Source organism: Haplochromis burtoni, unplaced genomic scaffold (genome assembly GCF_018398535.1).
Source record: "Haplochromis burtoni strain Fernald_Lab_line unplaced genomic scaffold, NCSU_Asbu1 Contig_310, whole genome shotgun sequence".
NCBI classification, from domain to species: Eukaryota; Metazoa; Chordata; class Actinopteri; order Cichliformes; family Cichlidae; genus Haplochromis; species Haplochromis burtoni.
In genome coordinates this window covers 584439-598715 of record NW_024582671.1, presented here as the reverse complement: position 1 = coordinate 598715, position 14277 = coordinate 584439, and the positions used below count along the sequence as shown (strand labels likewise).

Here is a 14277-nt window from a genome sequence, read left to right as displayed (position 1 = left end):
TGTCCTCTGCTGTCCTCTGCGGCCTCTCTGTCCTCTGCTGTCCTCTCTATGCTCTATGTCCTCTGCTGTCCTCTGCTGTCCTCTCTGTCCTCTGCTGTCCTCTCTGTCCTCTGCTGTCCTCTCTGTCCTCTGCGTCGTCTCTGTCCTCTGCGTCGTCTCTGTCCTCTGCTGTCGTCTCTGTCCTCTGCTGTCCTCTGCGTCCTCTCTATGCTCTCTGTCCTCTCTGTCCTCTGCGTCCTCTCTGTCCTCTCTGTCCTCTCTGTCCTCTGCTGTCCTCTCTGTCCTCTGTTTGCAGGACCACGAGGTGAACGAGTGTCTGAAGCAACTCATGATGTCCTTACTCAGGGCCTACCGCTTCTCCCCCATCATCCCAGACTTGGGCTTCCAGGTAGGACAAACAAACAGAGCCCCACATGTTATATAAGGTCAGGGGCGGGGCCTGCAGAGCGACCTCACTGACACAGGAGGTTCATCTTCAGAGACCAAACTTTAAATGTTTGTGTGCAGGTGGCGACAAACTTCATCTTCATCTAAAATCTTTTTTTTTCCATGTCACGTGTTTCCAGATGTTCTCCAGCTGATGTGCTTGTGTTTCAGATCCACTACCTGCGGCTGACCACGGCCATCCTGCGCCACGAGAAATCCAGGAAGTACCTGCTCAGCAACGTCTTATATCCTTCAGCCGCCAAGCGAAAGCGCTCTGTGACATTTAAACTGCTGTCGCGGCATTCTCCTTAACTGAAGCTCACGTTCGACGTTCTGCGCTCGGTTGTGTTCTTTTACATCAAAACTCCTCTGAGGGTGAAGGAGGCGGGGCTAGAGGAGCTCATCCCAACCACCTGGTGGCCCACGCACTTCGACAAAGAGGTGAGAGAAACCGAGGCTCTTTGCGTCTCCTCGCTCCTGACGAAATGTTATCGAGTGTGTCAAAGTCATTAAGCTGAAAGCAGCGAAGCTCAAACAGAGAGAGGCCGTTTACCTCTGTGACGTGCGCAACGACAAATCAGATGTGAAGTAAGAACTGACCGTGACAGACGAACCGCAGGCTCCTCAGGGGAAGGCTGCAGCCATCAGGTGTTTACAGCAGCACAGCTGTGAGAGCTTTAAACAATGCTTCTTTATCAAACAGGGTAAAGACGAGCGCGAGCCCAAAGACGAGAGCGCCGACGAGCGTCTGAGGCGCCGAGCCTACGAGAGAGGCTGCCAGAGGCTGAAGAAGAGGATCGAAGGTCGGTCTCCGTCACTCGGCCGTGTTCTGTTTTAGTACTTTACTGTTTTATTTTGGTGTTTCACTGAGTTCCTGTCTTTGAGACCACCCACCTGTCTGCTTACCTGGACTGTCTGTGTGCGCTCCTCTGACCTCTGACCTCTGACCTCTGTTCTCCTGCAGTGGTGGAGGAGTTGCAGGTTCAGATCCTGAGGCTGCTGCTCAACAACAAGGACAAGAGCACGGTGGGTGCAGCGCCGTGATGTGTTGGTGATGGCGACCGCGGTCAGGACGCTGCTCTGATGTTTGCGGTGGCGAGACGTTTCAGCGTCTGTGTTTCTGTCGGGTGGAGGTTCAGGTGTTCGGCTCAGATCAGATGCCTCAGCTGTGCCGGCTCTCCTGCAGCACCGTAACACGTATCCAAGCAACTGCCAACGAATTCACAGAGCGAGCGCTCGAAGCAATAACGGCCCGGGCTCGGAGTCGCTTTGCTTTAAGCATTTATTTTAAACCAAATCACGTAACCGGGAGGAAACAGCACCTCGGCGTGAAGGCGACGACCAACCGTGCTATTCACCCCGCTGCTCTTTCGTTCCTGTAACTGTAAGATCATCACGAAACACGTTGTATCATAGACCCATTTTTAGTTTTTTCTTGATGGTGATTTAAAGAAAGTCTTTTCAGTCACAGACACGAGAGCCTTTATAGGTTTCAGCAGCGAACCCGTCAAACTCACTGATCCGCGGTTTCCCTCGGTGCGAGTTGGATCGCTGCACTTTGAAACCACGACTCTGACGCACTAAAGAACTTTAAGGTCTGTGTGTCTAACAGCAGCTTTTATTCCTATCCTGCTCAGAGACCAAACGGATGATCGTGCAGTATTCCCCGTTTATCCAAAAACAGATCCGGGGTCTGCCTGTTCTCACAGTTTTTACTCTCCGTGTCGTCCTCGGATGTTTTGGCCTGATGTGAACGTTGGCGTCCTCCCCGAGTAACACTCGGTCTGATCAGACTGAAGGTTGGACTGCAGCAATCGCTTCTCCTGTTTCAAACTGCAGTGAAGAGAAAAACTGAGCTCTGCTCCTCTTTCAGGGAGAAGCATCGCGCTACATTTTCCTCAACAAGTTCAGGAAGTTCCTCCAGGAAAACGCCAGCAACAGAGGGGTAAGGAGCAGCGAGGAACGCCACCCTCTCACGTCATGTCAGTGTTTCCAAAGGTCAGTTTGTTCCTGTCTGTGAGCGACGCAGACAAACTGAAACCACAGGTTTGATTTCATGGAGACGTGTTTTTATCAGTGGGCTCTAATCACGGAGAAAGCCTCACGTGTGTGTTTGCACATGCGTGCACTCTGTGTGTTTGAGCAGCACCCCACGGCTCTGTGTCCGCCTGAGTACATGGTGTGTTTCCTGCACCGCCTCATCACAGCGGTCAGAGGCTGCTGGGACGAAGGACACCGCAAGAGTCCGAGCAGCGTGAGCAGCGACGGTACGACACACTGCGCCACACTGTGTGTGCGCGTGTGTGTGCGTGTGTGTGTGTGTGAATATGTGCGTGTGTGTGTGTGTGTGTGTGTGTGAATATGTGTGTGCGCGCGCGTGCATGCGTGCGCCCGTGCGTGTGTGCGTCTTCCCTCAGTGATGTGCTTCTGTACCCCCACAGAGGCCTACGTCCCTCCTCAGTTGTTCTATAACGGGAAGGTGGACTACTTCGACCTGCAGAGGCTGGGCGGGCTGCTGTCCCACCTGAAGAAAACCCTGAAAGGTAAGATGTGCTCCCGGTGGGCGTGGCCCTGGGAGGTGTGCTCGTGGGGGGCGTGGCCCTGTCCAGCATGCTCCTGTGTCTGTTGTCAGTTTAGGTGTTTGGTAATGACTCTGAGCCCAGAGCGCTGGGACATGCAGGAGTCACTTCACACCGACTCCCTCAGTGTCTGATCAGCTGATCGGCGGCTGGGAGAGTCAGAAGTGCCCCAGGACAACGTGATTGGACGAGCTGTCGCTGTTTTGGTGACGTGTGCGAGCGTGAATCCTTTCTCAAGATCTCCTTCATTGATTTCCTGTCACGTCTGTCTAATGACGAGCTGTGCCTGCGTAGGAATCTTGAACTCAGTTTGTGAGGAGCAGCCAATCAGGAGCAAAGGTGCTCAGAGGGGGAGGAGCTAAAGCAGGGTGCACAGAGGTGTCACATAAACGGCGATTATTGTTAACTCATCCAAGATGTGGGACACGGAGCTGGGGCCTGTTCTTCGTACGTCGCTTACTACATCCAAGATCAAATGACACATCCAAGACCAAATCATCGCGCTAACCGTGAGCTCGCTAATCCGGTTCTCCGAACACACCTGCTGTTGACGATTACTACAGCTGGATGAAGTAATGTGCAGATCACTGGGTGCGTTAACAGGGGCTACGCATCGATAGTAGAAACATGATCGGCAACCCCTGATTGGTCGGCGAAAATGTCGAAGGAGCGTCGCTCGGTATTTTCCGGCAGCAGAGCAAGAACTCTTGAGTGAGGGATTTCAGGAGTTTCAGAGTTTAATTAAAACGCAAGAGAACACTGCAAAGGCTGCAAAAGCAAGGAGAGAGGGCTGGCAGAAAGTTGCTGACAAATCAAACTCGTAAGTAATGTAATAATAACAATAATAATGGAGTGGGTTTATATAGCGCTTTTCAAGGCACCCAAAGCGCATGACAATACCACTATTCAGTCACTTATTATTTAGCCTATTTATAGATTTATTATATTACACTATATTATCCAATATTATATTACATTATATTATATTGTCATATTATATCCCCTTTCACATTAGAGCCACAACAGGACCCACTAGAACATGGGAACAAGTAAAAGTGAAATATAAGAATATTCTACAGAATGGTAATATTTATCACTTATATTGCTTTTCGTCTCTTGGAAAGAGACCCTGAAATAATCTGTTGTTGTTCATAACAGCAACCAAGAAAAGGGCAGAGCAAAAAAAGACAGGTGGTGGTCCTGCACCCCCTCGTCAACAGTTGGTTAAGTAGAATAATACCCTCACGGGAATATCGATATCTCTCATGAGCACACTGTCGCGCTGAGCTAAAGGATCCTGTCTAGTCCCGCAATATACGCTGAATTCTGAGGACTCTCCTTATCAATCTTGCACCTTCCGCAATGGGTGGCTCGCGTATACGGACAGGACATGGCTGCGACAGGCTTCCCAAATCCACCTTCGCTTTTATAGCCGTGGTCTCTCATCTTGATTACACGAAGTAATTTGCAATTACTACTCTGAAATATGAATTACATCTGTAATAATCACATACATGTAATAGAATGTTAATAGTACATTTCCCTTTTTTAGGAAATGACCTGTATGTATCTGTGTGACAATCAATAACAGGATCAAGTGCTGCATTATCTTTAGTTACATTGATGTTATTTATTTATGGTGAAACAGTGGTGGAATATCGCTGTTGCTTTCGTATAAATGAGCGGACATACCTGCGTGGCCGCGATCTAATCCTGTTTACATAAAGTAAACCTGCTCCCGAGCAGGTTTACGCTTACGGCTCTGTTGCTATGACAGCAAGTCCCGGATGGAGCTTCGGGGAACCGAACGATCCTAGGATCACGCGAAATCGTCAACAATCTCAATCCAGCTAACTCACTTAGCGCGGTACGAAGAACGGGCCCCTGGAAGCAGGCGAGCGCGCCCGCGTTAATAACTGGATCAAATCTGAAGTTGGTCATCACAGCTGTCTCCACCAGAGGGAGCAAGTGCTCCATGTTGGATAGAAACCTCTAACGTAACCAGTTTGACCAGTTTGCCCCCCATCAGGTTGAAAGCCGCTGGGGGGGCGGGGTTGGCGTGAGGAGGTAAATACACCAACCATCACCCAAAAGAACCGTTTGAGATCCTGTCAGGTGTGTTTGATGTATGTACCCCCCGTACACTGACTGACGATGGCGAGGCCTCAGACTCACAGATATGAAATACAAGAGGCGTGACGGGGTTAGCGGTGAGCGCCGATGGTCCTGAGCCAGCGGGCTTCGCCTCAGTATCAAGAGCAAGCGTCTGAATGATGTTTCTGTGGGGAGAAATGAGGCCGCCATCAGCAGGTGTATAATGTGGATTGATTCACTCCGTTGTGCTGACTGGCAGCGCTGCACAACTGCCATCAGTTATCCGCTCCGGCGGCCCGCTCGCTTCCATTTCCTCTTAAAGGCGGGCACGCCGCGTCCTCCTACAGTCGCTCGTGATGAAGAGGAGCCCGAACAACTTACAGCCATTTGTATTTTGGACGTTTGACTTTGAGTCTCGGTAAAGATGTGACTTCAGCCCCGAGCGTGTGTTCCTGAAGGTTTAGTCGAGGAAGTCCTCTGCAGATTGGTCGGGAACTTCCTGCACAGGCCAACCAGTGAGCTCAGACTTTTAACACCCGCCCTCCTTCACTCTCAGTACCAGTGACAGTTTCTTCGTTACTGCCAGCTTCCTGTCAGGCTGATGCTCATTGGCTAACGCTCACACGCTGGTCTCCGATCAGTCTGAGGCCGTCTCCTCCTGACGCGACCGGCACGGCTCGACGGTTTGACCTCGTCAGCGGTCAGAACGTTCGTAGGAAGCCGGTGCGAGCTGGCCTGGACGGCTAAACTCAGTTTTAATGTAGGGTTGCAGTTTGTTTTTAAACGTATTTCTTTGGTTTAACTTTTCTGATCGTGTTTTGGGGTCTGAGTGAATATAAAATGCCGCTGTGAGAGCTGTGCTCGTCTGATGTTGGCGTTTTTCTGCAGACAGCTTGATGAAACTCAGCTGATGGTTTTGTTTTCATGAGTGAAGAACTACAACATGACAAATGTGCCTGTTTTCTCTTTTTCAGACGATTTGGCGAGTAAAGCAAACATCATCATCGACCCCGCGGAGATCCAGGCCACGTCCATGGACGACCTGGACGAGGACGACGAGAGCGGAGCTGCTCAGGTGATGTGGTGATGTCATTTGTTTGTGTGTCACCGAGTAAACAGTATGTGTAAAAGTACACATGAGTACTTCCAGATATTGAAATAAAACGATGGAACATGTTAACGTTATGAAGAGCGAGTGCACGGCGATGGATTCAACAAGTTCTGCCGCCATTAAAAACCATGAAACATTTTTATGGCGTGCACGCTCTGAGTTGGAGAGCCGATCTAACGGCGCCGGTGACGGCACGCCCGCTTTGTCTAAGCCTGTGCCCGCACCTGTTTCTGTGGGCTGAGGATAACCTGGAGTCCCACAAAGACCGATGTCAAACCTGCGAGGCTTCAGTGAGCCGCTCTGAAGACGACATGCTGCAAAATGTTGGTGTGGCGAGACCAGAACCAGCTGACGGGTGGCTCTGCAGGGCGTGCAGAGGCGTGGCAGCTGCAGATGTGAAGCCACAGCTTCACATCTGCCACAGCTGGCTGCGTCTGACGGAGAGCCTCGTCCATGTTTCTCTCAGGCTGCTTCCATTTGTCTTCATTGTTCCCGTTCACTGATCGTGGTTTTAATCCGTACTGCTTTAAGCCCCTCCCCCGATTGGCTGCCCTAGCTGAAACTGTGGGTTAGACAGGAAGTGAGGTAAAACGTGTCCACTCGTTTTTTAAAGAACAAGCTTTAAAAAATTATCCTCACTGATGTTTAATATCCATAGTTTCTAAATGTGTGACCAAACATCTGTGCAGACAGCTGTGACCTCTGACCTCCTGATCCTCTGACATCACTTTTTTTTTTTCGTCTGACCACAGAGGCTTCCCGGGGCCGTGGCGATGGGCGGAGCTCTGGCGAGGCCCAGCTGGTTGAGTTCTCCCACTTTGGGTCGGGCCAACCGCTTCTTGAGCACGGCCGCCGTCAGCCTGATGACCCCCAGGCGACCCCTGAGTCAGCCGGAGAAGGTGAAGGTCCGAACGCTCGCCGTGGAGCAGCGCACCGAGGAGGACAGTGAGTACAACTCGCTCCTGCTACGGAACTCACGGGCATCAGCCCCGTTTGCGTAGAGCTTCTCCTGCGTTTGAAAATACGAAGCAGGTCTATGTGGCAGTGCGTGGCGCCCCCTGCTGGCAGCAGGTGGTCAGTGATTTGTCAGGAAGTTTGCTTTTACAGGCGTGATGAACAGCCACACAGGGGATCACTTCCGCATTTGCTCGCTTTGCGTGGAGCTTTTAGGAAGTGAGAATCAGAATTTAATTGTGTGAGGTTCACCTAGGCGTCAACGTGACGAGCGAGTCACTTCCTCTGTGGATGTATGGCGTTATTTTTGTGCCACTATTCTGAGCGCACGTAAAAAAGTTTGCAGGTGCAAGTGTTGCATTTTGAGGAGAAATTTATTTTGAGCGAAGAAAATTCATTCCTGCGTGCAAAGAAATAATTTGTTTGCTATTATCCACACACACACACACACACACACACACACACACACACACACACACACACACACCGCTCGTTACAAAAACACACACACACACAACAGCCCCTCTCGCTCAGTTTTTGCATTTGTGGTGCAATGACACCGGCGTGCAGGAGACGAGCAAAGTGAGAGAAGGGCCCGAGCCGTCCTCGCAGGCGTGATCGCTGCAGGAAAACGTCTGCGTTTCCATCTTTCAGTTGGAGTCTGCATGTTGTTCCACTTCATCCTCCAATCGAAGGTAGTGATAAATGTTCAGCCACGCTCTCCTTTCTGCACCCAGCACAGTAATCAGAGTAAGCATGGTGATGGCAGGAAACAAAGCAGCAGAGGAATCTGCCAGGTAAAATATCAGGAAGTACTTTGTCAGTGACAGTGTTGGAGACGTTTGAGAAGAAGTGATTGGTTCCTGCGTTCTGGTTCTGGATGGTGGGACAGAGCGTGGGTGGAGGTGGATCGATCCCTCGCGATGTCCACCCGTGTGTTTCATACCACGTGCTTTCAGCCCGGCGTGTTCAGCTTTACGAGGTCTTCGTGTGCTGGGAGCTTTAATTGGGTCACTTCCTGTTGGGGTGTGTCAGGTGTCCTGTTGATTTCACATCATTATTTTTCGCTGTTGGCCCAGACTAAGTTGGTCTCTGGTTGTTTCCTTCATTAGTCAAATGAGGCGCTTGTGCCTGATTGGCCGGTTAGACACAGCGTGAAGTTGACGTGGAGCCAGTTATCATCGCCTGAGTCTTTGGGTGGAAGTGCCACAGCTGTAAAAATCTCTTGCCTTTTTTAACCATTTCCTGTTTCTCTGCAACCTGAAGTCGAGGGAAGTCATGGCAACGACGGCCTGTTGCTGGGGCGACCGCTCGAGGAGCCCGATCAACAAATTGCAGACAAGTCGCTGCTGGAGATCGTGGACGGGATCGTGATGATGTACAACCTGAGTGTCCATCAGCAGCTGGGGAAGGTGAGTGTGTGTGTGTGTGTGTGTGTGTGTGTGTGTGCCTGTGAGTGTGTGTGTGTGTGTGTGTGTGCGTGTGCTGTGCGTGTGTGTTGCGCGCGTGAGTGTGTGCGCGCGTGTGTGTGTGCGCGCGCGTGTGTGTGCGCGCGCGTGTGCGTGTGTGCGCGCGCGGGTGTGTGTGCGCGTGCGTGTGTGTGTGGCGCGCGTGTGTGTGTGTGTGTGCTTAAACGAAGTGCTGAAGCAAAGAATGTGTGTCTAGAATTTTTTCTAATCGAATTATTCGAAACACACAATGAACCTGGTCCAACCCTAACTATATGCTTTAGCAAAAAGGAAAGTTTGAAGCCTAATCTTGAAAGTAGAGATAGTGTCTGTCTCCTGAATCCAAACTGGAAGCTGGTTCCACAGAAGAGGGGCCTGAAAACTGAAGGCTCTGCCTCCCATTCTACTTTTAAATACTCTAGGAACAACAAGTAGGCCTGCAGAGCGAGAGCGAAGTGCTCTAATAGGGTGATATGGTACTACAAGGTCATTAAGATAAGATGGGGCCTGATTATTTAAGACCTTGTATGTGAGGAGCAGGATTTTGAATTCTGGATTTAACAGGAAGCCAAAACAGGAGAAATCTGCTCTCTCTTTCTAGTCCCTGTCAGGACTCTTGCTGCAGCATTTTGGATCAGCTGAAGGCTTTTCAGGGAGTTTTTAGGACTTCCTGATAATAATGAATTACAGTCGTCCAGCCTGGAAGTAATAAATGCATGAACTAGTTTTTCAGCGTCACTCTGAGACAGGATATTTCTAACTTTAGAGATGTTGCACAAATGGAAGAAAGCAGTCTTACATATTTGTTTAATATGTGCGTTGAAGGACATGTCCTGGTCAAACATGACTCCAAGGTTCCTCACAGTGTTACTGGAGGCCAAGGTAATGCCATCCAGAGTAAGAATCTGCTTAGATACCATATTTCTAAGCTTTTCAGGGCCGAGTACAATAACCTCAGTTTGATCTGAATTAAGAAGCAGAAAGTTAGCGGCCATCCAGGTCTTTATGTCTTTAAGACATTCCTGCAGTTTAACTCATTGGTGTGTGTTATCTGGCTTCATGGACAGATAGAGCTGGGTGTCATCTGCATAGCAGTGTAAATGTATGCTATGTCTTCTAATGATGCTGCCTAAGGGAAGCATGTATAATGTAAACAGAATTGGTCCTAGCACTGAACCCTGTGGAACTCTGCTGTAAAGGTTAATGCTGCATATTTTATTCCTGTGACTTTCTCTGCAGCTGGTTTTGTCTGCACTCCCACAGTGAGTTCATCCTTTGGTTTGGTGCTCATCACGCTCCAGTTGGTCACATCAGTGTTAACAATCCCTTCTTGTTTTAAACTTCTATATTTAAAACTTGCTGAAGTATCTGTGGGCGGTCCTGACCTTTAGCTGCATCCACCTTTCTCTCGGGTGGGTTGACCCGAAGCAGCTGTGCTCAGCGCTGTGATTTGTGTGTCTGGTTTTATTTTTACGTTTTTATTCGAGGTGTCTGAAAAACGTGTCTGTGCGCATTAAAGCGAAGCGCTCCGAGTCCTCTGGTCAAACACGGGCGCCTCGCTGAGCCTGAAGGTTTTTTTTCTACTCTGCGATTGGCTCATCCTCTCCACACTAACGCTGTGCGACCTCTGACCCCTGTCTCATTTAAAAGCGCCTCTGAGTCTGTATCACGTAGCTGCTGCGTGGTCAGACTAATGACGAGTTTTCATGGTCGCTGTGACAATCAGCCAATTAGATCGCTCGTGCCTCCAGTGTTTTTCTCAGCAGCGTGCTGACATGTGTCTCTCCTCTCAGATGGTGGTGGTGTCGGACGACGTCCATGAGTACGCCGTGGCACTGAAGGATACGGAGGAGAAGATCGCCCGCTGCCCCGCCAGAGTGAGTGCCACCGCCGCCTCAGCTGGACGTCAGGGCGAGTTTTAGAAGCAGTCCTTGGTCTGAGTGACCTGAGTGACCCTCATCACTCAGGTCACGCAGACCATGGCTCAGATTGGTGAGGTGGGTGGGGTCAGCAGTGGGACCTGATTGGCTGATTGACCCGAGTCAGACAGCTTTAGACAGATTATCACTGCAGTGGGAGAGAGGAGCTCAGAGGAGGTTCATGGATGCTGGGAGACGGAGGCAGGTGATTGGCTGTGGCGCCCCCTATGGGAGAAAGACCTTTGTTGCAGGCTAACAAAAACGACTGCTTAGCTTTGGATTCATGGTTTACAGAGCCTCTGATTTTCCTCGACAGCAGGTGTGAAACGTGTCCGTGTGTCTGCTCTCTGTCTGACATGAGATCACTTCTGATTGGATCACGTCCAACGACACGAACGATGGAACAAAAGAGCATCTCTCAGTGAAAGGGGGGATGGCTCGGTTAACGCGCCCCTCCACCCCTCACTGGGGCGACGCATTCCCACCAACAGGCCCTCATTTTCTGCCACGCTTCGTGTTTTCATGTCGTTCTCTCTGCAGGATTTCTTTATTGATGTTCGCTGTAGTTATTAAACTCAAATGTGTTGAAGTGAGACTCATGCTCAGGCTTTATTCAGGTCACAGGCCTCCTCTGGTTTCCCACTGAATCTAGAAACCCTCGTTTAAACGCCGCTGTTGGTCCGTCCTCATTAATAAATCTGACGCACTGCTCTTTGTTTGTCGGAGCTCTTCTCGAGGTAATTGGCCGCGCTGCTGTCAGCCCGTCGTGATGCAGAAGCTCCTCTCATTAGTGCCGCAGAGTAAACTCGCTCTCTGAAGGCAGACGGGAAGAGTCGGAGGAGCGCCCCCATCAGGAGCAATGCGTCCTGCGATCGGCGAGGGCCTCAGTCAGGCCGTGTATGTCCTCGTTAACTGCAGGGAACCAGAAACCTGCAGCGTGCACATCATGTCAGATCAGAGGCACATACCTGCTCACATCACCTGGGAGCGTCTCCGCTCCTGCGGTCCAGGGAATAACGGAGTAACCGAACGCGGCACGGACGCTCGGCTGCTTAATGATCGCGTGTCTGTTTCAGAGGGCCGACATCCTGGAGGAGCTCCAGAAGAGCCAGAAGGTTTTTGCGGAGAAGCTGAACCACCTGAGCAGGAGGCTGGCCTGGATCAACGCCACCATCTACTCCAAGGTGAGCAGGCCGCTCCGCCCGCTGTGCGTCCGCATTAAATGGTGGATTTTGTGTTGTTTCTGAGCTGTGTGCTGCTGTCTCCAGGAGAAGATGCTGGACATCTACTGGCTGCTGTGTGTCTGCATCCGCACCATCGAGCACGCCGACAACACCGGCTCTCTGTTCGCCTTCACATCAGAGTTCTACCTCAACGTCGCCATGAACGCGTACAGCGCCCTGAAGAACTACTTCAGCCCGGCTAACGGCATGGACGAGCTGCCCGGTAAGCACCGCGAACCATCAGCCCACCCAGCCTGCAGGTGATGTTTGACCTGAGGCAGGTCGTTGAACGGGCGGGGCGCGCTTCATCAGGGTTGTTATGGAAGACAGTTGGAAGATTAATTTTTTTGTATTAGTCTTTGCTGTGAAGCCAAGCGAGCGTTCCCTTTTCTACCCTCACCTGTCGAAGGTGTCTGCAGGTGCACCTGCGCGAGTCGTGGTCCAGCTGTGCTTCAGTGTTTGATCCTGTTTTAGGTTAACGCCGTTTCTGTGACGTCGGGTTTTTGTTTCCCGTCTCGTGTTTGTGTGTTTAAACGATGCTTGCGCTGAAAGTCTCCCCACAGCATCGCACCTCCACAGCCTGCACCGCTCACACAGGCGGGCTGGTTGTGTTCTCCCCACCTCTGAGCCGACCACGTCGCAGCAGACGCAAGGAGACGTCCAGATTGGTCGGTTTGTTTTTTCTGTTCTTAGCTTCAGGAGTGAGACGGCGTGATCTGCTGCTGCTCTTCTGCGCACCTTGGTTATAACGAGTTGTTATTTTATTGGTTATCGATTAGCGGTTATTTCTTTTGACTTCCTGTCAGCTCGAAGCAGTCTGCCCTTCTCCTCTGACCTCAGCAGGGCGTTTCCTGAACTCTAGAGCAGGCGTGTCAACCGTACGAGATGATTTCATCTGTCAGTCGTTAACGGGCCGCCGGTATGTGGGAGCCGGACCTTCAGCCCTACTGGGAACCCATGCAGACAGGGCGGCACAGTATTTTGATTTTGATGGGCACACCATGTGGCCATTCATGCGCAATGACACCATCATCTGTGAAAGAAGAGGGCAAAGCTTCTTTAGCAGCAGTAGTAGCAGATGAAATGTGCTTTGTGATGAGATGCTTCATCGATTCATTTGTTAGTACTTGAAGACACTTCCATCCTCGATAAAGCCGACTCGAGGCCACTGAGGTCATACGGTCTCATTTTAGCTGGTTTGACGTTTGCGTTACTTGATGAAGTGGACGGACTTTTACTATTATTTTATTAATATTTGTAGTAATTAGCTCGACCCCGGATGATGCACGTGTATTTACGAGCCACTACGAGTTTTCGTGGACCTCCAATCTGTGGCTTGCAGACCCCTGGGGGTCCGTGAACCCCAGTTTGAGAGCCAATGGTCTAAATGAGCCTCACAGGCCTGAATGTGTGTTTGACGTCGTTTATAATCATTATAACTACAGACTCTGCTGCTCATCACAAACAAGCGCAAGCAGACTTTTTAGACTTTTTACTGTATTTTCAGAAGTTTAAACCTCCGTTATGGAGACACACACACACAGACACGGAGACACAAGGAGAGACACACACACACACACACACACAGACACGGAGACACACACAGACACGGAGACACAAGGAGAGACACACACACACACACACAGACACGGAGACACAAGGAGAGACACACACACACAGACACGGAGACACAAGGAGAGACACACACACACAGACGGACAGACACACACACACTCTTTATTTTATCTTTCTCCCTCAGGCTACGAGGAAACTCTGACTCAGCTCGCTGCCATCCTTGCGAAGCACTTTGCAGATCCACGCATCGTTGGGACAGGTAACACACACACACACACACACACACACACACACACACACACACACACACACACACACACACACACACACACATATAACATTTTCCTGTCTCGGGGAGATTTTCAATAAAGATGTGACAGATTAAAGGAAAACCCTGACCTTGGCACCACTTCATAAAAATGGGTCACGCCTCACAGTTTTCATCCAATCATAGCGAGCCAGAACAGGTCCACCTTTGATTCTAGTTGAGTAAAGAGCAGCTGGAATCGGCAGTCTCCTCTTCTGAGATCACTTTTATTCATGTGTCCGACTCTCTGCGGTCCTGCTGCCCTCGCAGTGCAGAGCGGGACACTGAGCTTCATTTCTAATTAAAGACACGCCTCCACCGGCCTGGAGGGCGCTCTCCTTCTTGACCTCTCCAGTTCTTACTAAGACTGTTTAGAATAAAACCTTATTTCTGTAAAGTGAGGCCAGTTGTAACAAGCTTAGCTTCACTACATGTTGCTGGTGTCTCCACCCACAGGGTGGTGTGGGTCTGTGCAGCACTCTCAGGTGGAGCACACACCTGACCCTTTAGGACGGCTTTTCCTTTAATCTGTCCCCGGTCTGCGTGTCCTTCTCTGTACTCGTGTTTAGGGCTGGGCCATATCATACCGTTCACGGTAATACCGGTATAATGTTAGGCAACGATAGGAAAATGAAATATCG

At 50.5% G+C, this 14277-nt stretch overlaps 1 protein-coding gene across 1 annotated transcript in view; it reads left to right on the top strand.

Moving 5' to 3' along the window:
• The window catches only part of LOC102289049 (E3 ubiquitin-protein ligase RNF123), a gene marked incomplete in the record, with an annotated part of 119868 nt that overhangs the window by 11966 nt on the left and 93625 nt on the right, over nt 1–14277 (top strand). The window contains 15 exon segments of the mRNA XM_042228185.1: nt 296–388; nt 598–671; nt 750–867; nt 1130–1229; nt 1391–1452; nt 2300–2371; nt 2573–2693; nt 2868–2969; nt 6074–6174; nt 6963–7155; nt 8431–8576; nt 10406–10489; nt 11608–11715; nt 11800–11977; nt 13514–13588. Of these exon segments, the coding sequence (XP_042084119.1) occupies nt 296–388; nt 598–671; nt 750–867; nt 1130–1229; nt 1391–1452; nt 2300–2371; nt 2573–2693; nt 2868–2969; nt 6074–6174; nt 6963–7155; nt 8431–8576; nt 10406–10489; nt 11608–11715; nt 11800–11977; nt 13514–13588 (1627 nt within the window).